This window comes from Oncorhynchus clarkii, chromosome 17, assembly GCF_045791955.1.
Source record: "Oncorhynchus clarkii lewisi isolate Uvic-CL-2024 chromosome 17, UVic_Ocla_1.0, whole genome shotgun sequence".
Classification (NCBI taxonomy): domain Eukaryota; kingdom Metazoa; phylum Chordata; class Actinopteri; order Salmoniformes; family Salmonidae; genus Oncorhynchus; species Oncorhynchus clarkii.
This window is the reverse complement of record NC_092163.1, coordinates 34,540,567-34,567,814: the sequence shown is the minus strand read 5'-3', so window position 1 is coordinate 34,567,814 and position 27,248 is coordinate 34,540,567. Positions and strand designations below refer to the sequence as shown.

The 27,248-nt window shown below is 42.6% G+C and overlaps 1 protein-coding gene across 1 annotated transcript in view; it reads left to right on the top strand.

Annotated features, from left to right (window-relative positions):
* The window catches only part of LOC139369717 (LHFPL tetraspan subfamily member 4a), a 65,857-nt gene that overhangs the window by 22,657 nt on the left and 15,952 nt on the right, over positions 1–27,248 (top strand). The window contains exon 2 of the mRNA XM_071108976.1: positions 25,943–26,182. Within this exon, the coding sequence (XP_070965077.1) occupies positions 25,943–26,182 (240 nt within the window). The remainder of the gene's footprint in view (positions 1–25,942; positions 26,183–27,248) is intronic.

Genomic DNA, 27,248 nt, shown 5'->3' with positions numbered 1-27,248 from the left:
AGTTATGAGAAGAAACCTGAAGTCAACATTTCTGGCTAAGCCAGTGGGTTAGCCTACCATGCCAACTGTGGTAGGAAGCCCTCTTTTTCTAATTGTAAGCTGTGTTTAGGTTTGTGAGTTGTCAGGACTAATTTCAGACCTACTAGTATTTAGATGAACCATAGTACCAAAAGTCCTGACTCAATAACTGATAACTGAATTCAGAATTTAAAAAATGCTCCCCCAGGGCGCTTGCAGTTTCATCGTCTCGTCATCATTTCCAAGGTACATTTGACATTGAGGCAATGTTGTTTTGATTATGGTTAAATGCAGTGTCTAAACATTTTATATATATATATATATATATATATATATATATATATATATTTAACCAACAATATTGGCATGGCACCCTAGGTGAAAATGTATATATGTGTTTAATGTCACATACACACGGATAGGTGCTGTCATAGATTTTAGAAGAAACCTTTCGGTTATTGGCCCAGAGCTCTAATTGCTAGGCTACCTGCCACACTAACAGTGGAGGACTTTAACTGATTCCACGGTGTGTGCGTTCACACCGAGCGAGAAGTGATCTCGCTCCGTCTTGCAGTAAATCATCATAACCGCTTATGGATTTTTAAAATTTATTACATTCCACTCTTTGGGAAGCAGGAGATTGCGTCCCTCTCCTAAAGGAAGGGCTGGGGGACGTGTCCTATCGACAGAGACAATTGAGTGGCCATCCAGTGACAAATTGTCAAAGTCCCTGCTTGCTGTCAAAGCCTCGAGGTAGGGAGAATGGATGGAGGACCTTGGGTGCTGAAGACCCAATGCTTACTAGCTAACAGTCTCTGGCATATTGCTGTCTATGATGTAGATTATGTTGTAGATACTGTACTGTAAAGTGTGTTGTCATTTTAAAATGTAGGCCCAGTTTAAATAAAGTTGGATTGTATTCGAGTTCAGTTGGTGATATACACTTTATTATCCCTAGTGGCAGAAGAGGCATGGACATGTAGGAACACATAATGAGGATCACACCATGCCATAAAAAGAATGGTACAGATACACTGATGAGCAGTTATGAGCAGTTGTAAAATACTTATTATGTAATTACTTGTTAGAGGTGCTGGCAGTGAAGCTGCAATTAAAGATTATTTTGCAATATCTCAATGCCCAAATTGGTTAAAAAAAAATATGACTCTTTGGCACTAGATTTTAAAAAGTTGCTACACCAGAAACGGCCCATAGGTGGCACTGTAATAAGGATTCGAAGTCTAAGACTCAGCCCTGTCACCCCGTTTGACGTACAACCACAAAACGTCGTATATAAGTGCTTCTCAACATAAGGAACCAATTTGCCTCACGGACCAATGACTTCTGCCATATTGGATTTCCACGATATTGGATTTTTTTAGAAAATCAAATCTTCCAATATCTCCTTGAGAACGTGGCACATTTGTAAATAGCTAAACCCTAATAACGCCACTTCGCTCTATCAACTTGAAGCTTGGACAAAAAGTGTCTTGAATAGTTACATGTATGAGGGAAGAACCAGTATTTGATACACTGCCGATTGTGAAGGTTTTCCTACTTACAAAGCATGTAGAGGTCTGTCATTTTTATCATAGGTACACTTCAACTGTGAGAGACTGAATCTAAAACAAAAATCCCGAAAATCGCATTGCATTTTATTACATGACATAAGTATTTGATACATCAGAAAAGCAGAACTTTAATATTTGGTACAGAAACCTTTGTTTGCAATTACAGAGATCACACGGTTCTTGACCAGGTTTGCACACACTGCAGCAGGAATTTTGGCCCACTCCTCCATATAGACCTTCTCCAGATCCTTCAGGTTTCGGGGCTGTCGCTGGGCAATACGGACTTTAAGCTCCCTCCAAAGATTTCCTATTGGGTTCAGGTCTGGAGACTGGCTAGGCCACTCCAGGACCTTGAGATGCTTCTTATGGAGCCACTCCTTAGTTGCCCTGGCTGTGTGTTTCGGGTCGTTGTCATGCTGGAAGACCCAGCCGCGACCCATCTTCAATGGTCTTACTGAGGGAAGGAGGTTGTTGGCCAAGATCTCGCGATACATGGCCCCATCCATCCTCCCCTCAATACGGTGCAGTCGTCCTGTCCCCTTTGCAGAAAAGCATCAAAGAATGATGTTTCCACCTCCATGCTTCATGGATGTTATGGTGTTCTAGGGGTTGTACTCATCCTTCTTCCTCCAAACATGGCGAGAGGAGTTTAGACCAAAAAGCTATATTTTTGTCTCATCAGACCACATGACCTTTTCCCATTCCTCCTCTGGATCATCCAGATGGTCATTGGCAAACTTCAGACAGGCCTGGACATGTGGTGGCTTGAGCAGGGGAACCTTGCGTGCGCTGCAGGATTTTAATCCATGACGGCGTAGTGTGTTACTAATGGTTTTCTTTGAGACTGTGATCCCAGCTCTCTTCAGGTCATTGACCAGGTCCTGCCGTGTAGTTCTGGGCTGATCCCTCACCTTCCTCATGATCATTGATGCCCCATGAGGTGAGATCTTGCATGGAGCCCCAGACTGAGGGTGATTGAACGTCATTTTGAACCTTCTCACCAAGCTGCTTGCTTATTGTAGTGTAGCCCATCCCAGCCTTGTGCAGGTCTACAATTTTATCCCTGATGTCCTTACACAGCTCTCTGGTCTTGGCCATTGTGGAGAGGTTGGAGTCTGTTTGATTGAGTGTGTGGACAGGTGTCTTTCATACAGGTAACGAGTTCAAACAGGTGCAGTTAATACAGGTAATGAGTGGAGAACAGGAGGGCTTCTTTAAGAAAACAAACAGGTCTGTGAGAGCCGGAATTCTTACTGGTTGGTAGGTGATCAAATACTTATGTCATGCAATAAAATGCAAATTAATTACTTAAAAATCATACAATGTGATTTTCTGGATTTTTGTTTTAGATTCCGTCTCTCACAGCTGAAGTGTACCTATGATAAAACGTACAGACCTCTACATGCTTTGTAAGTAGGAAAACCTGCAAAATCGGCAGTGTATCAAATACTTGTTCTCCCCACTGTATATAATGCTTCCATGTAACTGTCTCTTTCAGCCTGCACATAAGACAATACCCCATTTCATTGCTGCTTGCGGGTACATAGTCATTTGTTACCCAAATGACTTAGAAATCATTGTAAGCACTGTTCAACGAAAATCACCACATTCCCTATCTGTAGTTCATTCAGAAACTGGGCAATGTTGCCCAATGTTTTACCGTAGTAATTGTTGATTTACGTCAATAGATCTATACCAGGGGAAAAAGGTAGGTAGTTTAAGACAAAGGCAGGTTTGGTCAGTGTCGTTCCCTGTTCCGTTAAAATAGATTACTACCGTCCCTACAGTCTAGATATCAATCGTCTAATCTTAATCCCATCAATAGACTTCTTCCATTGAAACATCTCACACACCTTTAATCCCAATCTGGAGTCACATCTCCCAGAACAGAAGGCATATGGCTGGAGACTGGAGGGGAGGAGCGATGTCGTGTGTCTGGTCTGTTCATTTTCACCGCAGTCTTAACCAGACTTCGGTGGACTCATTGCCGGATAAAGAGTTGCGTAACGAAAGCTTATAAACAATTTTAATGGTTTATATTTGGCCCCTCGCTACTTGTGATCCAAAACAATAAACAAACGCCACTTCATGCTTGAACTCTCACCCCTGTGAAAAATAATGAGCGAGAATAATCCCATAAAGTACTCTATATGTATGTGGAACAAAGTGAAAGTGTGTGTCCGTGCATATGTGTGTATGAAGACTCATATTGTTTGAAGCTTCATATGCTTCTCTTTGCATACAGTTTGAGAACGGCTTTGATGAATGGAGGCAGTTACATTGTGCAGAATTGAGATGCATTGTATTTGTTGACTGCATGAAAGAGGACATGTTACGGTAGCACATTATGTTTGTCCATGGTTCATAAGTGTGCCCTTTAACTCTACTCTGAAAGAATAACTGGCTGCTCTAAATATTGTCCCGTCAACAGTAGGGTATTTGTTAGATACTGCCAATCAAAGCCGTATCTCCAACACACAGCAGGAGCGGTAATGGCGCAGTGGCTGTTTGTACTGTGTGTTTGCTGTGTTTTGGCTTCCAGTACTGTGTGTGGTATAGTCTTTGGGCCTTTTTCCATTCAAATGACTCATCTGAAATCAACTCTGATCAACCATTTAGGGTAATGTCTGTGTATGTGTGTGTGTGTTCGGGGGCGGGGGGTTGTGTGTGCGTGTATATATCGCTCTCTTCCTCCCACTTCTCCCTTGTTACTTTCCTCTGTCTGGCTCTGCTGTCTTTCTCCTTCCTCCCCCTCTCTTTCTCCCACCCGGTGGCCCATTCCCTCTATCCCACGCTGCACAGTGCCTGAGCTGAGAGGCGAGTCGTGGTAGAGTTGCTCCTCCCTTCTCGGGGCCTAGCCGGTTGCCATGGTTTCCTGACCTTCCTGTTACCGCAGCGCTCCCGACTCGAGACAACTTCTTCTTTGCCACTCTGTTTATGTCTCTGTCCTTCTTCCTCATCACTTATTCCTTCTCTCTCCCTCCCTCTCACTGTCCCTCCTTCTCTTTCTCTCTCCCTTCCCTCACTCTCTTTTCCTCCCTCATCCCTTCTGTCTCCTAATTCCCTCTCTCCCTCTCATACATTGAGAGACCTAGTACGGTGTGTGACAGCAAGAAGATTTTTTGAGAATAATAGACAATTTGAGAATAATATTTAGGTCTAACATTATCTCTCTAACACTCCACTGACCAACAGAAAAATAAAAACACCAGAAACAAATGGACAAACTAACTAATTGCATATAATGTTTGAGGATCTAGGAGGATGTGCTCTAGTATTAAATTGTGTGTGTGTGTAAATAGCATACGTTGAAGAGCCCTGTTCTTGGATAATTGGTTGCATCGACCAATCTTGTGTCCCTGTTGCACTAATTTTAAAAAACGTACATACATGCACACTTGCATACACACACTTTCATGCACGCATAAACAAACACACACACACACAACACACACACCCACGTCTATAGCACCTGGTTCACTGCTGGATGGCTCTCTCCATATCTGTTCCATCTGGTCAACTGTGGTCCATATGTTAAACTAAAGAGCGGATTACATCCCCCTCGAAATAAAGCTCTTTGATTCGCCACTTTCAGCTTTTGATCCATGTGCTATGAAAAGGAATGGACAATGATACTGATAGGAAATATAAGGCTAATTCAAAAGAGCTGGAATTGGAACTAGGAAGTCGAATGAATGGTGCCATTATTGAATTCATTCGCATTCATTCAATCAAATGATACCTAACATAAAATTAGTAAAAGGTTATATTGAGGAGGGAAGTACAGGTAACTGCCTAAATAAAGGAATAGGGTGTTGGGCCACCATGAGTCAGAACAGCTTCAATGTACTTTGGCATAGATTCTACAAGTGTTTGAGATCAATTGACACCCTTTACCATGGCACTTTGAGATTTATTTTAAACTGCAAAACCCTTACGCACCACTGCACTTTGTATACCAGGGTTGGCTGGCCTTCTCTAGTCACTCGTAGGCTCAGTCACTGGTATACTTTTATTTCTAAAGCCATTTTGGGTTTACTACTTTTTTCTTTGGGTATTTTTATTGTTCAGAAATGTGGTGGGTACTCTCTTCATTCGCTGGACTTTATCATGCTAACTGTTCCAAATGTCCGAACTGAATTTGGTAAAAGAGCTTTTATGTACTCTGCGCCATCGCCTTGGAACGCCTTACAAAATACTTTTAAACTGGAAGAACTTGTCCCGATTGGTATTTTTAAATCACTGATGAATGATCTTGAGACTGATTCCCTGACCTGTCAATGTTGTTAATTTGCTGTTTTTTGATTTTGTTAAACTCTTGTGAATTCTATGGTTTTTACTAGATTACTTGTAGTTTTTCATGTTTGTCTGTACATTTTGTAATGACCCGGTGCTGCCTATCTTGGCCAGGACGCTCTTGAAAAAGAGATTTTAAATCTCAATTAGCCCTTCCTGGTTAAATAAAAAAATAAATAAAAAAACAAGTTTCTGAAACTACATTGGAGGGATGCGATACCATTCTTCCAGGAGAAATTCCTGTTTTTAATTGATGGTGGTGGAAAACACTGTCTCAGGCACCGCTCCAGAATCTCCCATAAGTATTAAATTGGGTTGAGATCCGGGGACTGAGACGGCCATGGCATATGGTTTACATATTTTTCATGCTCATCAAACCATTCAGTGACCACTCATGCCCTGTGGATGGGGGCATTGTCATCCTATGGGGGCATAGCCATAGTAGCAAAAATAATGGCCTGGCCAGCATTTTTATACGTGACCCTAAGCATGATGGGATGTTAATTACTTAACCTGTGTGGAAGCACCTGCTTTCAATATACTTTTGTATTCCTCATTTACTCAAGAGTTTCCATTATTTTGTCAGTTGGTGCTTGCAACACTGGGGTGGTGAGTTCAATTCCCACGGGGGACCAGTATGTATGCACTGTAAATGTAAATCTAACATAAGCAGCGGCCTCCCGAGAGGTGCAGTGGTCTAAGGCACTGCATCGCAGGGCAAGAGGCGTCACTAGAGACCCGGGTTCGATCAAAGCTGTGTCGTAGCCAGCCGCAACCGGGAGACCCATGGGGCGGCTCACAATTGGCCCAGCGTCGTCCGGATTAGGGGAGGGTTTGGCCGGCCTGGAAGTCCTTGTCTCATCACACTCTAGCGACTCCTGTGGCGGGCCGGGCGCATGCACGCTAACTTCGGTCGCCAGTTGTACGGTGTTCCCTCCGACACATTGGTGCGGCTGGCTTCCGGGTTAAGCAAGCAGTGTGGCTTGGCAGGGCCGTGTTTTTGTCTCTCCCAAGTCCGTACAGAAGTTGCAGCGATGGGACAAGACTAACTAGAAAAGTTTGGTCATACGCACATCCTTAAAAACAGGTGCTGTGCTATTAAAAATAATAGTATAGAACAAGATGGCCCGCACACTGTTAAAGCTCCCAGTTAACCGCTTTATTGACGATGTTTTGATCCGAAACGGATCTTTGTCAGGTGGAGACTGTGACTACCAATTGGATATCACGAAAAAGGGGGTAAATACACTGCTCAAAAAAATAAAGGAAACACTGAAACAACACAATGTAAATCCAAGTCAATCACACTTCTGTGAAATCAAACTGTCCACTTAGGAAGCAACACTGATTGACAATAAATTTCACATGCTGTTGTGCAAATGGAATAGACAACAGGTTGAAATTATAGGCAATTAGCAAGACACCCCCAATAAAGGAGTGGTTTTGCAGGTGGTGACCACAGACCACTTCTCAGTTCCTATGCTTCCTGGCTGATGTTTTGGTCACGTTTGAATGCTGGCGGTGTTTTCACTCTAGTGGTAGCATGAGACGGAGTTCATTCAGCTCATCCAGGATGGGACATCAATGCGAGCTGTGGCAAGAAGGTTTGCTGTGTCTGTCAGCGTAGTGTCCAGAGCATGGAGGCGCTACCAGGAGACAGGCCAGTACATCAGGAGACGTGGAGGAGGCCGTAGGAGGGCAACAACCCAGCAGCAGGACCGCTACCTCCGCCTTTGTGCAAGGAGGAGCAGGAGGAGCACTGCCAGAGCTCTGCAAAATGACCTCCAGCAGGCCACAAATGTGTCTGCTCAAACGGTCAGAAACAGACTCCATGAGGGTGGTATGAGGGCCCGACGTCCACATGTGGGCGTTGTGCTTAAAGCCCAACACCGTGCAGGACGTTTGACATTTGCCAGAGAACACCAAGATTGGCAAATTCGCCACTGGCGCCCTGTGCTCTTCACAGATGAAAGCAGGTTCACACTGAGCACGTGACAGACGTGACAGAGTCTGGAGACGCCGTGGAGAACGTTCTGCTGCCTGCAACATCCTCCAGCATGACCGGTTTGGCGGGGGTCAGTCATGGTGTGGGGTGGCATTTCTTTGAGGGGCTCGCCAGAGGTAGCCTGACTACCATTAGGTACCGAGATGAGATCCTCAGACCCCTTGTGAGACCAAGGTTCCTCCTAATGCAAGACAATGCTAGACCTCATGTGGCTGGAGTGTGTCAGCAGTTCCTGCAAGAGGAAGGCATTGATGCTATGGACTGGCCCGCCCGTTCCCCAGACCTGAATCCAATTGAGCACATCTGGGACATCATGTCTCGCTCCATCCACCAACACCACGTTGCACCACAGACTGTCCAGGAGTTGGTGGATGCTTTAGTCCAGGTCTGGGAGGAGATCCCTCAGGAGACCATCCGCCACCTCATCAGGAGCATGCCCAGGCGTTGTAGGGAGGTCATACAGGCACGTGGAGGCCACACACATTACTGAGCCTCATTTTGACTTGTTTTAAGGACATTACATCAAAGTTGGATCAGCCTGTAGTGTGGTTTTCCACTTTAATTTTGAGTGTGACTCCAAATCCAGACCTCCATGGGTTGATACATTTGATTTCCATTGATAATTTTTGTGTGATTTTGTTGTCAGCACATTCAACTCTGTAAAGAAAAAAGTATTTAATAAGAATATTTCATTCATTCAGATCTAGGATGTGTTATTTTAGTGTTCCCTTTATTTTTTTGAGCCGTGTATATACAGGACCAGTCAAAAGTTTGGACACCTACTCATTCAAGGGTTTTTGTTTATTATTACTTTTTTTCTATATTGTAGTATAAAAGTGAAGACATCAAAACTATTAAATAAAACATATAGTAACCAAAAAAGTGTTAAACAAATCAAAATAGATTTTAGATTCTTCAAAGTAGCCAACCTTTGCATTGACGGCTTTGCACACTCTTTGCATTCTCTCAAAGGCTTCATGAGGAATGCTTTTCCAACAGTCTTGAAGGAGTTCCCACATATGCTGAGCACTTGTTGGCTGCTTTTCCTTCACTCTGCAGTCCAACTAATCCCAAACCATCTCAATTGGGTTGAGGCCAGGTCATCTGATGCAGCACTCCATCACTCTCCTTCTTGGTCAATTGATTGTCTCACTAAGAGCAAACCAGATGGGATTGCGAATTGCTACAGAATGCTGTGGTAGACATGCTGGTTAAGTGTGCCTTGAATTCTAAATGAATCACCGACAGTGTCATCAGCAAAGCACCATCACACCTCCTCCTCCATGCTTCATGGTGGGAACCACACATGCAGAGATCATCTGTTCACCTACTCTGCGTCTCACAAAGATGTGGCGGTTGGAACCAAACATCTCAAATTTGGACTCATCAGACCAAAGGACATATTTCCACCGGTCTAATGTCCATTGCTCATGTTTCTTGGCCCAAGCAAGTTTCTTCATCTTATTGATGTCCTTTAGTAGTGGTTTCTTTGCAGAAATTTGGCCATGAAGGCCTGATTCACGCAGTCTCCTCTGAACAGTTGATGTTGAGATGTCTGTTACTTAAACTCTGTGAAGCATTTATTTGGGCTGCAAACTGAGGTGCATTTAACTCTAATGAACTTATCCTCTGCAGCAGAGGTAACTTTGGGTCTTCCATTCCTGTGGCGATCCTCATTAGAGCCAGTTTCATCATGGCGAGTGATGGATTTTGCAACTGCACTTGAAGAAACTTTCAGAGTTCTTGACATTTTCAGAATTGACTGACCTTCATGTCTTAAAGTAATTATGAACTGTCATTTCTCTTTGCTTATTTAAGCTGTTCTTGCCATAATATGGACTTGGTCTTTTACCAAATAGGGCTATCTTCTCTATACCACCCCTACCTTGTCACAACACAACTGATTGGCTAAAACGAATTAAGAAGGAAAGAAATTCCACAAATGAACTTTTAACAAGGCACACCGGTTAATTGAAATGCATTCCAAGTGACTACCTCATGAAGCTGGTTGAGAATATGCCAAGAGTGTGCAAAGCTGTCATCAAGGCAAAAGGTGGCTACTTTGAAGAATCTTAAAATATATTTTTATTTTTTTGAACACTTTTGGTTACTACACGATTACATGTGTTATGTCATAGTTTTGATGTCTTCACTATTATTCTACCATGTAGAAAATAAAGAAACATATGAATGAGTAGGCGTGTCCAAACTTTTGACTGGTACAGTGTAGTTGTCATATGTATGTTTACAGTATGTATATGTTTACAGTAGATGTATGTTTGTGTGCCATTAATGCATTCATGTATGTACATGTTCATGAGCTTGTGAATGTGTGAATGTGCTGTCTGGCATTAGCCTTGGATTAAGATTCATCGATTTAGTCATTTGTTCCTCCCCCTCACACCCCCTCTTCCCAACTGGGCCAAACAAAATATAATGAACACCTCTGGAACGCCAAGGCCTCGAGGGCATCTGGGAAATGTAGTTATTTTCATAGAGCGAGGGGGAAAAATCTCTCAGCTGACTGGCCATATATACAGTACAAATCACACTAGGCTGCATGGCAGATATATTGTAAATCCCTGTCAGAATAGCCCATTTTATATTCATACTAGCACTTTTCAAACAAGCTATTTCCAATGTTGAGGGACCGGCTTGATGCTTTACCGAAGCACCCAAAGCATGTTGTTCGGACGCCCTATTCTCATTTCCTTTGCTCTGTTTATTAGAATGTATCTCATACACTCCACAGCGACTGTGAATGGGCTTAACACTAACGGTCCGAGTTAATTGAATCGAGTTGGTTTTGTTCATCCAGTTGTTGTCTTGCAACGTTAGAGTAGAGCGAGTCAATTGGATTTCCATTCAGAGAGCCGCAATTGGGGGACGTTAATAACTGACGGGCAATTCGTCATGCTGTTTGTTTGTCGTCAAGCCTCTGAACAGCCCGTGTGTTTGTTTTTCACTCCACAGGATATGTCTGACGCAATAACAACATATCTCTCTTCACTGTTTAGTATTTGTCTCCAAGTCAAATCGATACCTAGTAAAGCTTTTTTCATTCAAAAAGAATTCAAGCTGCTCAAAAGCCCCGAAGCTAGAAATAGTACAGAAAGATTAGAGTTTATTTTTTCACACAGAGTGTGATTAATAGTAACTGTATTTAAGGTACAGCTCTCAGTTGGAGGTCACTAGAGTAGCTAGCTATCTCCAATCCCCTCGGTGAAGGTATAACCTTTATGTACATCCACAGTGCACTTCCCTTGTGTTTAACCCCTACAATGGCAGCAGTGTGTGTGTGTGCCTGTGTGTGTGAGAGAAAGACAGAGAGATGGGAAGAAAACGACTTAAAAGTGCTGTGTCTCAAAATGGGATCAGCTCGGCACTGGTTTCCAACCCGAGGCCAAACGCACGTGTGCACACACACACACACACACACACACACACACATACACACACACACACATATATATATATATATATATATTAAAAAAATGAGCTCCAAAAGTATTGGGACAGTGGCCCATTTTTTGTTGTTGTTTTGGCTCTGTACTCCAGAACTTCGGATCTGAAATGATACAATTATGAGGTTAAAGTGCATACTGTCATTTTTTTCATCCATGTCGGGTGAACCGTTTAGAAATTACAGCACTTTTTGTACATGGTCACCCCATTTTAGGGGACCAAAAGTATTTGGATAAATTCACTTATGTGTATTAAAGTAGTCAAAAGTTTAGTATTTGGTCCCATATTCCTAGCACGCAAGGATTACATCAAGCTTGTGACTCTACAAACTTGTTGGATGAATTTGCTGTTTGTTTTGGTTGTGTTTTAGGTTATAATTGTGCCCAGTAGAAATTAATGGTAAATAATGTATTTTGTCATTTTTGGAGTCCCTTTTATTGTAAATAAGAATAGAATATGTTTCTAAACACTTTTACATTTAATGTCGACGATACCATTATTACGGATAATCCTGAATGAATCGTGAACAATGATGAGTGAGAAAGTTACAGATGCACAAATATCATATCCCCAATACATGCTAACCTCTCAACATTACAATAACAGGGGAGGTTAGCATTTTGGGGGGGTTATGATATTTGTGCGTTTGTAACTTTCTTACGCGTCATTATTCAGGATTATCTGTAATCACCGTAGCATCCACATTAATGTGGATCACTGTCCCAATACTTTTGGAGCTCTGTAATGGCTGTCTTGGTTGGAAGAAGGAGAGGACCTTCTTAGTGGTTAGTGTTCATCTTTTTTTTTTAACCACTGAACAAAAATACAAAACAACAAAGTGACAACCGAAACAGTTCTATCTGGTGCAGAAACACAAAGACTGAAAATAACCACCCACAAAACACAAAGGAAAACCGGCTACCTAAATATGGTTCTCAATCAGGGACAACGATAGACAGCTGCCTCCGACTGAGAACCATATCAGGCCAAACACAGAAATAGAAAATATAGAAAAACGAACATAGACTGCCCACCCCAACTCACCATACTAAATAAAGACAAAACAAAGGAATAAAGGTCAGAACGTGACAAGCTCACTGTAAATACATACACTCAAGTTCAGAGAGCATGTGCTTACATTTATTGAAGCCTCTTCCACCATCCCTGACACCGATGTAAATAATTGGCCATTAATTATTAAGTCTAAATCTTGTTAACCTGTGTCAGCCAGCCACAAGCAGAGAACAACCAATCAGAATCCAGAAATACTTCCTGGACCAATTGACAAGGAATAGAGATCATGGCTAGAAAGGGCTCCAGCTTTGGTCAAATTAACATCAAAAGTTTAAATGTTTTGCATTTTAGCTAACCCTAACCCTTTTCCTAACCTTAGCCTAATTCTCCTAGCCTGTTGTGTTAATTATCCTTACCTGCTGCGTACATTCTCCTAACCTGCTACGAAACATCAAATCTGACATTAATTTGACAAAAGCTGGATCCCTTCTAACCATGACCAGGAATAGATTAACAGAAATTGAGAAGAATGTGAGTACATTAATCAGACATCAATGTCAGTGTGAAAAGAGTTCACAGCACAGATCAAGTTAGAATTTGGGTCTAAATTAATTGTCTAAAGTCCAGAATCACAAGTCCAGAGCCCGGATTCATAAAGCCGATCCAGGAACACTTTTTCCTCTTAGACTATAATATAATGAATAGGTTGGACGGGGGGACCTAATCCTAGATCAGCACTCCTACCCCAAGATGCTTTATTAGTGTGGGCTGAGAGTTCCATTATGCAAAGAGTTCTCCTTCCTTAACGTTGAATCAGAGTGAGGGGGTTAATCAGGAGGAACGGCCCAATAAAATAACCCGGCTTGGTCACATCTGGCCTGTAGGCCACACAGGGACTGCTCAGGCCCATAGAGAGAACTCCCAAGCTGCCTGCTTCACACACACACACACGTGCACATGTTTAGAATGCAGGGCAAGGAGATTGACGCATTGTTTAGCTAATATTACGTACAGTGCATTTGCAAAGTATTCAGACCCCTTCCCTTTTCCCACATTTTGTTTACGTTACAGCCTTATTCTAAAATGTATTACATTTTCTTTTTTTGTCATCAATCTACACACAATACCCCATAATGACAAAGCGAAAACAGATTTGACATTTTTGCACATTTATAAAAAATAAACAGAAATACCTTATTTACATAAGTATTCAGACCATTTGCTATGAGACTCTAAATTGAGCTCAGATGCATTCTGTTTCCATTGATAATCCTTGATGTTTCTACAACTTCAATGGAGTCCACCTGTGGTAAATTCAATTGATTGGACATGATTTGGAAAGGCACAAACCTGTCTATATAAGGTTTTTGCTCTGTCCGTGCATGTCAGAGCAAAAACCAAGCCATGAGGTCGAAGGAATTGTCCATTGAGCTCCGAGACAGGGTTGTGTCGAGGCACAGATCTGGGGAAGGGTACCGAAACATTTCTGCGCATTGAAGGTCTTCAAGAACAGAGTGGCCTCCATCATTCTTAAATGGAAGATGTTTGGAACCACCAAGACTCTTCCGGAGCTGGCCGCCCGGCCAAACTGAGCGATCGGGGGTGAATGGCCTTGGTCAGGGATGTGACCAAGAACCAGATGGTTACTCTGGCAGAGCTCCAGAGTTCCTCTGTGGAGATGGTTGTCATTCTGGAAGGTACTCCCATATCTGTAGCCCTCCACCAATCAGGCCTTTATGGTAGAGTGGCCAGACGGAAGCCACTACTCAATAAAAGGCACATGACAGCGCGCTTAGAGTTTGCCAAAAGGTCCTAAAGGACTCTCAGACCATGAGAAACACGATTCTCTGGTCTGATGAAACAAAGATTGAACTCTTTGGCCTGAATGTCAAGTGTCACATCTGGAAGAAACCTTGTACCATCTCTACGGTGAAGCATGGTGGTGGCAGCATCATGCTGTGGGGATGTTTTTCAGAGGCAGGGACAGGGGAGAATAGTCAGGATCGAGGGAAAGATGAATGGAGCAAAGTACAGAGAGATCCTTAATGAAAACCTGCTCCAGAACACTCAGGTTCCCCTTCCATCAAGACAATGACCCTTAGCACACAGCCAAGACAATGCAGGAGGAGGACAAGTCTCAATGTCCTTGAGTGGCCTAGACAGAGCCTGGACCCGATCGAACATCTCTGGAGAAACCTGAAAATAGCTGTGCAGCAATGCTCACCATCCAACCGACAGACCTTGAGAGGATCTGCAAAGAAAAATGGGAGAAACTCCCCAAATACAGGTGTGCCAAGCTTGTTCATACCCAAGAACACGCCAAGGATGCTTCAACAAGGTACTGAGTAAAGGGTCTGAATACTTATGTAAATGTGATATTTATGGTTTTTATTTTTAATACATTTGCAAAAATGTCTATACCTGTTTTTGCTTAGTCATTATGGGCTATTGTGTGTAGATTGGTGTGGGGGAAAAACGATTTAATGCATTTTAGAATAAGGCTGTAACGTAACGGGGTCAAAATACTTTCCGAATGCACTGTTTTCACAGTACCAGTCAAAAGTTGGACACACCTACTCATTCCAGTGTTTTTCTTTAATGTTATTATTTTCTACTTTGTAGAATAATAGTGAAGGGGCGGCAGGGTAGCCTAGTGGTTAGAGCGTTGGACTAGTAACTGAAAGGTTGCAAGTTCAAACCCCTGAGCTGACAAGGTACAAATCTGTCGTTCTGCCCCTGAACAGGCAGTTCCTAGGCCGTCATTTGAAAATAAGAATTTGTTCTTAACTGACTTGCCTAGTTAAATAAAGGTAAAAAAAAAAAACAACAACAAAAAAAAACTACATATGGAATCATATATTTGAGATTCTTCAAAGTGCCTTGATGACAGCTTTGCACAATCTTGGCATTCTCTCAACCAGCTTCATGAGGTAATCACCTGGAAAGCATTTCAATTAACAGGTGTGCTTTGTTAAAAGTGAATTTGTGGAATTTCATTCCTTTTTAATGCGTTAGAGCCAATCAGTTGTGTTGTGACAAGGTAGGGGTGGTATACAGAAGATAGCACTATTTGGTAAAATACCAAGTCCATATTATGGCAAGAACAGCTCAAATAAGTAAAGAGAAATTACCGTCCATCATTACTTTAAGACATGAAGGTCAGTCAATCTGGAAAATTTCAAGAACTTTGAACATTTCTTCAAGTGCAGTCGCAAAAACCATCAAGCGCTATGATGAAACTGGTTCTTATGAGGTTGGCCACAGGAAAGGAAGACCCAAAGTTACCTCTGCTGCAGAGGATAATTTCAGATTGCAGCCCAAATAAATGCTTCACAGAGTTCAAGTAACAGACACATCTCAACATCAACTATTCAGAGGAGACTGCATAAATCAGGCCTTCATGGTTGAATTTCTGCTAAGAAACCACTACTAAAGGACACCAAAAATAAGAAGAGACTTGCTTGGGCCAAGAAACATGAGCAATGGACATTAGACTGGTGGAAATGTATCCTTTGGTCTGAAGCGTTCAAATTTGAGATTTTTGGTTCCAACCTTCATTCAGAGTAGGTGAATGGATGATCTATGCATGTGTGTTTCCCACCGTGAAGCATGGAGGAGGAGGTGTGACGGTGTCAGGGTGCTTTGCTGGTGACACTGTCAGTGATTTATTTAGAATTCAAGGCACACGTAACCAGCATGGCTACCAGAACATTCTGCAGAGATACGGCATCTCATCTGGTTTGTGCTTAGTGGGACTATCATTTGTTTTTCAACAGGACAATGACCCAATACACCTCCAGGCTGTTTTAAGGGATATTTGACCAAGAAGGAGAGTGATGGAGTGCTGCATCAGATGACCTGTCCTCCGCAGTCACCGGACCTCAACCCATTTGAGATGGTTTGGGGTGAGTAGGACTGCAGAGTGAAGGAAAAGCAGCCAACAAGTGCTCAGCATACGTGTGAACTCCTTCAAGACTGTTGGAAAAGCATTCCAGGTGAAGCTGGTTGAGAGAATGCCAAGCGTGTGCAAAGCTGTCATCAAGGCAAAGGGTGGCTATTTGAAGAATCTAAAAAATATTTTGATTTGTTGAACACTTTTTTGGTTACTACATGATTCCATGTGTTATTTTCACTGATGTATTCACTATTGTTCTACAATGTGGAAAATAGTCCAAATAAGCAGAACCTTGAATGAGTAGGTGTGTCCAAATGTTTGACTGGTACTGTATATATATATATATATATATATGTATGTGTGTATATATATATGTATGTATATATATATATATATATATATATATATGTATGTGTGTATATATATATATTGAGAGCATACTGGTATGTATAGTACATACAGAATATGTTGTCGTTACTGTATAATATGTGCACATTTTTCTTCATGGTCGTTGTTGGCAACGCTCAGTTCTCTGTGTCATCTAATGAAGTAATAGAAGGTTAATAGTGCTCTTCCTATCTCGATGCACACGCTCGTCTAAAAGGTTATCCCTGAATCAATTATTAGTCTACAGTACACTGAAATACCCTTTTATTTGTGCTCGCCAAAGTGGAATACATTGTGGTTAGTGCAGCGAGAGAGAAAGAATGAGGTAGAAAGAGAGTGAGGGAGAGAGAAAGTGCCGCCCCAGGGCATGATGGGTAGTGCGTGAGGATCCAACCCGCTGTTGATGTGCACTATGGCAACACTACATGGTTCCCTGATGATGTTTTTAATTCGAGTGCAGTCATTAAAATTGTAATAAGACCAGCAATAAAACTGGCAAGGTGTTTGCTTTTGTTACTATGCATTCGGAAAGTATTCAGACTCCTTGACTTTTTCCACATTTTGTTACATTACAGCCTTATTCTAAAATGTATTACATTGTTTTTTCACCTCATCAATCTACACACGATACCCCATAATGACAAAGTAAAAACAGCTTTTTAGAAATTTTAACGTGAAACCATATTTTCACATGTATTACATGTGTACATGTGATGAACATTTTCACCTCAAATGTGAATTGCAGTTTCACGTGAAATTTGCGGTTTTCAGTCCTTATTTGCTACAAAGTTTTGGATGTATAAATTAATTATATGAACCCAATGATTCTTGAAGAAAATAATGTATAAATGAGCTTAGTTCAACTGTCGTACCCCATCAGAATCCCAAATATACTGAACAACAATTTAAACGCAACATGTAAAGTGTTGATCCCCATATTTCATGAGCTGAAATAAAATACATTATGTATATAAAAATATGTGGACACCCCTTCAAATTAGTGGATTCGGCTATTACATTTTCTACTGAAGAGCTCAGTGACTAGGAAAAGTCGAGGAGCAACAACGGCTCAGCCGTGAAGTAGTAGGCCACACAAGCTCACAGAACGGGACCTCCGAGTGCTGAAGTTTGTAGTGTGCAAAAAAATTGTCTGTCCTCGGTTGCAACTCTCACTACCGTGTTCCAAACTGCCCCTGGAAGCAACGTCAGCACAGCAACTGATCGTGGGGAGATTCATGAAATGGCTTTCCATGGCTTAGCAGCCACACACAAGCCTAAGATCACCATGCACAATGCCAAGAGTGGGCTGGAGTGGTGTAAAGCTGGCAGTCCAACGGACGAATCTGGGTTTTGCGGATGCCAGGAGAACACTACCTGCCCCAATGCATAGTGCCAACTGCAAAATTTGGTGGCGGAGGAATAATGGTCTGGGGCTGCTTTTCATGGTTTGGGCTAGGCCCCTTAGTTCCAGTGAAGGGAAATCTTAACACTACAGCATACAATGACATTTCTAGACAATTCTGTGCTTCCAACTTTGTGGCAAAGTTTGGGGAAGGCCCTTTCCTCACTAATGCTCTTGTGGCTGAATGGAAGCAAGTCCCCACAGCAATGTTCCAAACTCTAGTGGAAAGCCTTCCCAGAAGAGTGGAGGCCATTACAGCAGCAAACGGGGACCAACTCCATATTGATGCCATTGATTGTGGAATGAGATGTTCGACGAGCAGGTGTCCACATACTTTTGGTCATGTAGTGTACTCCCGAAATTCTCTATACACACAAAAAGCTTATTTCTCTCAAATTCTGTGCACAAATCTGTTTTCATCCCTTTCATGATCATTACACAGCACCTTGTGTTGGGGACAATAAAAGTCCACTCTAAAATAGTTCTGTCACACAACACATTACCACAGATGTTTCAAGTTTAGGAGCGTGCAATTGGCATGCAGACTGCAGGAATGTCTACCAGAGCTGTTGCCAGATAATTTAATGTTAATTTCTTTAACATAAGCCGCCTCCAACATCATTTTAGAGAATTGGCAGTACCGCAGACCACGTGCAACCATGCCACCCCAGGACCTCCACATCCGGCTTCTTCACCTGTGGGATCATCTGAGACCAGCCACTTGGAAAGCTGATTAAACTGGGTTTGCACAATTGAAGAATTTCTCCGGTAAGCTCAGTTGCGTGCATCCTGTCCTCACTAGGGTCACTGAAGTTTGGCGTCGTAACTGACTAAAATGGGCAAATGCTCACCTTCGATGGAGAAGTGTGTTCTTCACAGATTAATCCCAGTTTCAACTGTACCGGGCAGATGGCAGACAGCATGTATGGCGTTGTGTGGGGGCGAGTGGTTTGCTGATGTCAACGTTGTGAACAGTGCCCCATAGTGGCAGTGAGGTTTTGTTATGGGCAGGCATAAGCTACAGATAATGAACACAATTCAATTTTATCGATGGCAATTTGAATGCACAGAAATACCGTGATGAGATCCTGAGGCCCATTGTCGTGCCATTCATCCGCAGCCCTCCTCATGTTTAAGCATGATAATGCACAGCCCCATGTTACAAGGATCTGTACACAATTCCTGGAAGCTGAAAATGTCCAAGTTCTTTCATGGCCTGCATACTCACCAGACATGTCACCCGTTGAGCATGTTTGGGATGCTCTGGACCGACATTTACGACAGCGTGTTCCAGTTCCCGCCAATACCCAGCAACTTCGCAAAGCAATTGAAGAGGTGTGGAACAACATTCCGCAGCCCTAATCAACAGCCTGATCAACTCTATGCAAAGGAGATGTCGCACTGCAGGAGGCAAATGGTGGTCACACCAGACACTGACTGGTTTTCTGATCCATGCCCCTACCTTTTCCAAAAAAAAAAAAATATTTTATTTAACTAGACAAGTCAGTTAAGAACAATTTCTAATTTACAATGACATCCTACCAAAAGGCAAAAGGCCTCTTGCGGTGACGGGGGCCTGGAATAAAAAATAAATACAATATAAATATAGGACAAAACACGCATCACAACAAGAGACAACACAACACCACTTAAAGAGAGACCTAAGACAACAATATAGCAAGGCAGCAACACATGACAACACAGCATGGTAGCATCACAACATAACATAACAACAACATTGTAGCAACACAATGGTAGCAACACAAAACATGGTACAAACATTATTGGGCACAGACCACAGCACAAAGGGCAAGAAGGTAGAGACAACAATACATCACACAAAGCAGCCACAACTGTCAGTTTAAGGGATCTGTGACCAACAGATGCATATCTGTATTCCCAGTCATGAGAAATCCATAGATTAGGGCCTAACTTATTTCATTTGACTTATACATTTGAAGTCAGAAGTTTACATACACTTAGGTTGGAGTCATTAAAACAAATTTTTCAACCACTCCACAAATTTCCTGTTAACAAACTATAATTTTGACAAATTTAGGACATCTACTTTGTGCATGACAACAAGTAATTTTTCCAACAATTGTTGACAGGCAGATTATTTAACTTATAATTCCCTGTATCACAATTCCAGTGGGTTAGAAGTTTACATACATTAAGTTGACTGTGCCTTTAAACAGCTTGGAAAATTCCCGAAAATGATGTCATGGCTTTAGAAGCTTCTGATAGGCCAATTGACAGAATTTGAGTCAATTGGAGGTGTACCTGTGGCTGTATTTCAAAGTCAGTGCCTCTTTGCTTGACATCATGGGAAAATCAAACAAAAACAGCCAAAACCTCAGAAAAAAATTGTAGACCTCCACAAGTCTGGTTCATCCTTGGGAGATATTTCCAAATGCCTGAAGGTACCACGTTAATCTGTACAAACAGTAGTACGCAAGTATAAACACCATGGGACCACACAGCCATCATATCGTTCAGGAAGGAGACGCGTTCTGTGTCCTAGAGATTAACGTACTTTGGTGTGAAAAGTGCAAATCAATCCCAGAACAGCAAATGACCTTGTGAAGATGCTGGAGGAAGCAGGTACAAAACTATCTATATCCACAGTAAAACGAGTCCTATATCGACAAAGCCTGAAAGGCCGCTCAGCAAGGAGGAAGCCACTACTCCAAAACTGCACATGGGGACAAAGATCATACTTTTTGGAGAAATGTCCTCTGGCCTGATGAAACAAAAATAGAACGGTTGGCCATAATGACCATCATTATGTTTGGAGGAAAAAGGGAGGGGCTTGCAAGCCGAAGAATACCATCCCAACCGTGAAGCACGGGGGTGGCAGCATCATGTTGTGGGGATGCTTTGCTGCAGGATGGACTGGTGCACTTCACAAAATAGATGTATTGAAGGAACATCTCAAGACATCAGTCAGGAAGTTAAATCTTGGTCGCAAATGGGTCTTCCAAATGGACAATGACCCCAAGCATACTTCCAAAGTTGTGGCAAAATGGCTTAAGGACAACAAAGTCAATGTATTGGAGTGGCCATCACAAAGCCCTTACCTCAATCCTATAGAAAATTTGTGGGCAGAACTGAAAAAAGTGTGTGCTAGCAAGGAGGCCTACAAACCTGACTCGGTTACTCCAGCTCGGCCACAATTCACCCAACTTATTGAAGGGAGGCTTGTGGTAGGATACCTGAAACGTTTGACCCAAGTTAAACAATTTAAAGGCAATGCTACTAAATGCTAATTGAGCGTATGTAAACTTCTGACCCACTGGGAATGTGATGAAAGAAATAAAAGCTGAAATAAATGAAATCAAATCAAATGTATTTATATAGCCCTTCGTACATCAGCTGATATCTCAAAGTGCTGTACAGAAACCTAGCCTAAAACCCCAAACAGCAAGCAATGCAGATGTAGAAGCACGGTGGCTAGGAAAAACTCCCTAGAAAGGCCAAAACCTAGGAAGAAACCTAGAGAGGAACCAGGCTATGTGGGGTGGCCAGTCCTCTTCTGGCTGGGCCGGGTGGAGATTATAACAGAACATGGCCAAGATGTTCAAATGTTCATAAATGACCAGCATGGTCAAATAATAATAATCACAGGAAGAACAGTTGAAACTGGAGCAGCAGCACAGCCAGGTGGACTGGGGGCAGCAAGGAGTCATCATGTCAGGTAGTCCTGAGGCATGGTCCTAGGGCTCAGGTCCTCGAAGAGAGAGAAAGAAAGAAATAGAGAATTAGAGAGGGCATACTTAAATTCACACAGGACACCGGATAGGACAGGAGAAGTACTCCAGATATAACAAATTGACCCTAGCCCCCCGACACATAAACTACTGCAGCATAAATACTGGAGGCTGAGACAGGAGGGGTCAGGAGACACTGTGGCCCCATCCGATGACACCCCCGGACAGGGCCAAACAGGAAGGAAATCATTCTCTCTACTATTATTCTGACATTTCACATTCTTAAAATAAATTGGTGTTCCTAACTGACCTAAGACAGGGAATTTTTACTCCGATTAAGTGTCGGGAATTGTGAAAAACTGAGTTTAATTGTATTTGGCTAAGGTGTATGTAAACTTCTGACTTCAACTGTATGTAATCTTTGGTATTGTTGCATGTTGCGTTTATATTTTGCTCAGTGTTTAAGTTTGTTTTACTCCAATGTTTTTAAACAAAGTAAATGTAAACAATCAATTTATAGCCTAAAAACATGGTTAAAACTATCATTTTGATTTAATGGATTTTCAGTCCTTGCATCCAAAGCCTAATCTATGGATTTGAGAGTGGTTGCATTTCTCCAACCCCATCCGTCAGCCTTTTACTGAAACTGCGGGGAGGCACTTTGTTAATGTTTCAATTAAGGATTGTCGATTAACACCTTTAATAGAGTCCATAGTGGTGTTATATTTTGCAATCCTGTAGTGAGCGAGTACTTTTGTGCCATCAAGCAAAACTTCTGAATTCGAGAACAAAATTCTTAGTATTGCCAACAAAAATAATGATATTTAAAGCAAAACGTAACCCTAAAAGCATTGATAGCAAAACACATGAAAAACAGGTGAATTAACTTGTTCACTCACATGTGTCCGAAAACCACATGTGAATTATTAATGCGTTTATTTGTAAGTGCACGTGGCGTGTGTGCGTGTCTACAAGAGGGCAGCGGTGGATGAGGGACTGTGCTCCCTGTTATGTGATGGATGAACAGTTGTAAGTCCTGCTCCAGAAAAAGAGGACATATAAGACACAGTGTTATGAATTAATTACCATGGAGGTACACTACATGGCCCAAAGTATGTGGACACCTGCTCATCGAATATCTCATTCCAAAATCATCGGCATCAATATGGAGTTGATCCCCCCCTTTGCTGCTATAACGGCCTCCACTCTTCTGGGAAGGCTTTCCACTAGATGTTGGAACATTGTGCATGGACTTGCTTCCATTCTGCCACAAGAGCATTGGTGAGGTCAGGCACTGATGTTGGGCGATGAGGCCTGGCTCACAGTCGGCGTTCCAATTCATCCCAAAAGGTGTTCAATGGGATTGAGGTTCAGGGCTCTGTGCAGGCCAGTCAAGTTCTTCCACACCGATCTCGACAAACCATTTCTGTATGGACATCACTTTGTGCACGGGGGCATTGTCATGCTAAAACATAAAAGGGCCTTCCCCAAACTGTTGCCACAAAGTTGAATGCATAGAATCGTCCAGAATGTCATTCATTGTATGCTGTAGCGTTAAGATTTCCCTTCACTGGAACTAAGGGTCCTAGCCCGATCCATTATTTCTCCTTCACCAAACTTTACATTTGTTACTATGCATTGGGGCAGGTAGTGTTCTCCTGGCATCCACAGAAACAGTGCTTCCAGAGGCAGATTGGAACTTGGTAGTGAATGTTGGAATTGGCGACAGACGATTATTACGTCCTATGCACTTCAGTGGTCCTGTTCTGTGAGCTTGTCTTGCCTACCACTTCGCAGCTGAGCCGTTGTTGCTCCTGTATGCGGTGTGAAATGCCTAACTAGTTAGCGGGGTGTGCGCTAATATCGCTTCAATCGGCGATGTCACTCGCTCTGAGCCGTGGCTTTTGTGGAGCGATAGGTAACGATGCTTCAAGCGTGTCAGTTGTTGATGTGTGCAGAGGGTCCCTGGTTCGAGCCCAGGTAGGGGCGAGGAGAGGGATGGAAGCAAAACTGTTACACTCCTAGACAGTTCCACTTCATAATAACAGCACTTACAGTTCACCGGGGCAGCTCTAGCAAGGCAGAAATTTGACAAACTGACTTGTTGGAAAGGTGGCATCCTATGACTGCCCCATTGAAATCACAGAGCTCTTCAGTATGGGCCATTCTACTGCCAATGTTTGTCTATGGCTGCGTGTTCGATTTTATACACCTGTCAGCAACGGATGTGGCTGAAATAGCTGAATGCACCAGTTTGAAGGGGAGTCCACATACTTTTGGCCATGTAGTGTATGTACTGTACATATAGGTAGGTGTAAGGTGACTTGGCAACCGGATAGATAAGACAGTAGTAGCAGCAGCGTATGTTGTGTGTCAATCAATCAAATGTATTTATAAAGCCCTTTTTACATCAGCAGATGTCACAAAGTGCTATACAGAAACCCAGCCTAAAACCCCTAACAGCAACTAACAAAGTCCACATACATTTGGCCATGTAGTGAATATGAGGTTAGAGGGGGAGAATAGTATTGATAAATATGAATCATTATCACGTTCTTATTTATGTCAGATTCCCTAAATCTCTTTCCCTCTTATTTTTCTCACAAATGTTCCCTCTCTTTTCAGTTCTTCGACGCATTGTCTTTCTCCTTTCGGACTGTCTTCATCCTTTCCTTCCATTTCTTCATCCTCTCTCTCTCTCTCTCTCCGACTCCTTTTGAGGCTTTATTTCACTCCGGCATTCTCCCTCCATCCCTCCCTTCCTCATGATCAATAATTCATAAAGCGCTCTGCCCCCTCTTCTCCTCGGCTGTGTGTGTGTTTGTGACAGTGGTGGATCAAAGCATCTTCTACCTTCACAGCGTAGATCGGCGCTCATTGGTCTTTGCCGCTGACAGGAAACAACCTGTCTCCCCTGCTCCTCTTTAAAAAAGTAGATAGAAACGAAGTGATCCGTTTACTTTCCTTTTCCTCCTGTTGTATACTGCAGATGAACAACACTACTGTCTGGAGACACTTGTTTTTTTATATTGGTTCTGAAGCCGATAAACACATTATCTTTATCTGTAAGTAAAAGCCATAGTTTAGGCCTGTTCCTAGTGCAATCGAGATACATAGGGCAGAGAGAATATTGTATTTTATTTGACCTTTTTTCAGTAATGTAACACACTGTAATGTAACACACTACATCAGATTGTATGTTATATGGCGGCGTACGATATTACGCAACTTCTGTCTTCGCTTGTATCATTGCAAGTAATATGTACAGTGTTAGTCAGAGTTCGCAAGCTACATTGGAAGAAGACACTGATACAGTACGAATGATGCCTTCCACAAACAGTGCAAGTGCAGCAGTGTATCTCTGCTTCAAGTTGATCCCTTTGGCCGCAGGAATCCATATATAAATTGACCCTGCCTTGAGCGGAGTACGCTCGAACTTACAGTGGCAGTGCAATGGCAGTGTGGTCTTTCAACCTCATTATAGATGACTGTGTGGTGTGGTAGTTGACAAACGCTCGCACCTCTTTAGCCGGGGTCTTTTCACTGGGCTCAGCTGCAGTGCAGTGTCAGTGTTCTCCACTGACCCTTTGCTGAAGATGAATACGATTGTCAGCACAATAACGTTCTGTTCCTCTTTCTGCTATCTTTATTAGTATTTTCTCTCTCCCCATCTCCCTCTTTCTTTGGCTCAGCCTTGGTCGAGTGCAAGAGCAAGACAGAGAGGGATGCTTGCGAAGCAATTCCAATGGCAATGAGGGTTGACTTGATGCAGTGTGAAATTGAGCAATTATATACTTTTTTTCTCTCCACGTCTCCTTCTTTTGTTCCCTTTTCTTACTCCAAAAACCTGTTTTCCTTGCCTAAATCTCACCTATCCTACCCCTACCAACACAGCACCGTTCCCATTTGTTCACCCCCCCCAATCTACCTCTTCAGCCCTACCCCATGACACTTCCCATACAACCCCACCCCAAACGGTACAATTCGTACTAACTATCTCCTTAACCCTCCCCCCTGAAACTATACACTTCATCCTGTCTCAAGCGAGCACGCTAAACCATACAGTGGAAGTGTGGTCTTTCAACCTGATTTATAGATGACTCTGTTGTGTGGTAGTCGACACGCACCTCTTATAGCTAGGCCTCACCTCTCTCCCCCCCCCTGCTCTCTCTCCCATAGCTGTGTGTTTGATCCTGGGCTGTATGATCTTTCCGGATGGCTGGGACTCGGAAGTGGTGCGCGACATGTGTGGCGAGGAGACAGGGAAGTACACACTGGGGAACTGCTCGGTGCGCTGGGCCTACATGCTGGCTATCGTTGGCATCATGGACGCCCTCATCCTCTCCTTCCTGGCCTTCGTGCTGGGCAACCGGCAGAACGACTTCCAGCTGGAGGAGCAGCTTAAAGCAGAACAAAAAGGTGAGATGCTAATGACACTATGCTGACTGCTAGGCTAATGCTAATCTTTGTTTTATTATGCGCCAAATGTTTTTTTTCCCCCCACATCTTACCAGCAGTACTGTAAAATAAAGCATTGCCCATTTACCAGATGGGCTAGGTTATTGAGACACCAGTGGCTAATGTTAATTGTTGTCATATCAGGCAATACACTGGGTTTACAAAATGCTATGAAGCTATGTTTTAAAGTGATGACATTTCAAAACCAGCCCTGTCCTTTTGTATTATTTTAGTGAGTATCAAGTTTCAATGTAGTGGTTTTGAGTTTGAAATTTGGCACTAACAAGTCTCCACATAGCTAGCTCAACTCACAACTAGCTACACTATATATACAAAAGCATCTGGACACCCCTTCAAATTAGTGGATTTGGCTATTTCAGCCACACCCGTTGCTGACAGGTGTATAAAATCGAGCACACAGCCATGCGATCTCCATAGACAAACATTGGCAGTAGAATGGCCGTACAGCACTCACTACCAAGTTCTAAACTCCCTCTGGAAGCAACGTCAGGACAAGAACTGTTTGTCTTGAGCTTCATGAAATGGGTTTCCATGGTCGAGCAGTTGCACACAAGCCTAAGATGAACATGCACAATGCCAGGTGTCAGCTGGAGTTGGACTCTGGAGCAGTGGAAAAGCGCTCTCTGGTGTGATGATTCACACTTCACCATCTGGCAGTCCGAAAGACAAATCTGGGTTTGTCGAATGCAAGGAGAACGCTACCTGCCCAAATTCACATTTTGGTATGAGATTGTTTGTCGAGCAGGTATCCACATACTTTTGGTCATGTAGTGTAGCTATAGCTATTTAAAAATGAAAACCGTTAGCCAATGCAACACTGCCAGGGTTGGGGTTACAGGTTACATGTAATGAATTACAAAAAACGAACTTTAATCCTTTACATTAGCAGCTAAAATATTGTAATCAGATTACAGGTACTTTTGAAAAAATATATTAGGATTACTTTTCAATTCAGAAAGGATGTTTGCGAGAAAAATATTTGACACTTCTCTGTTTTCTCAATATC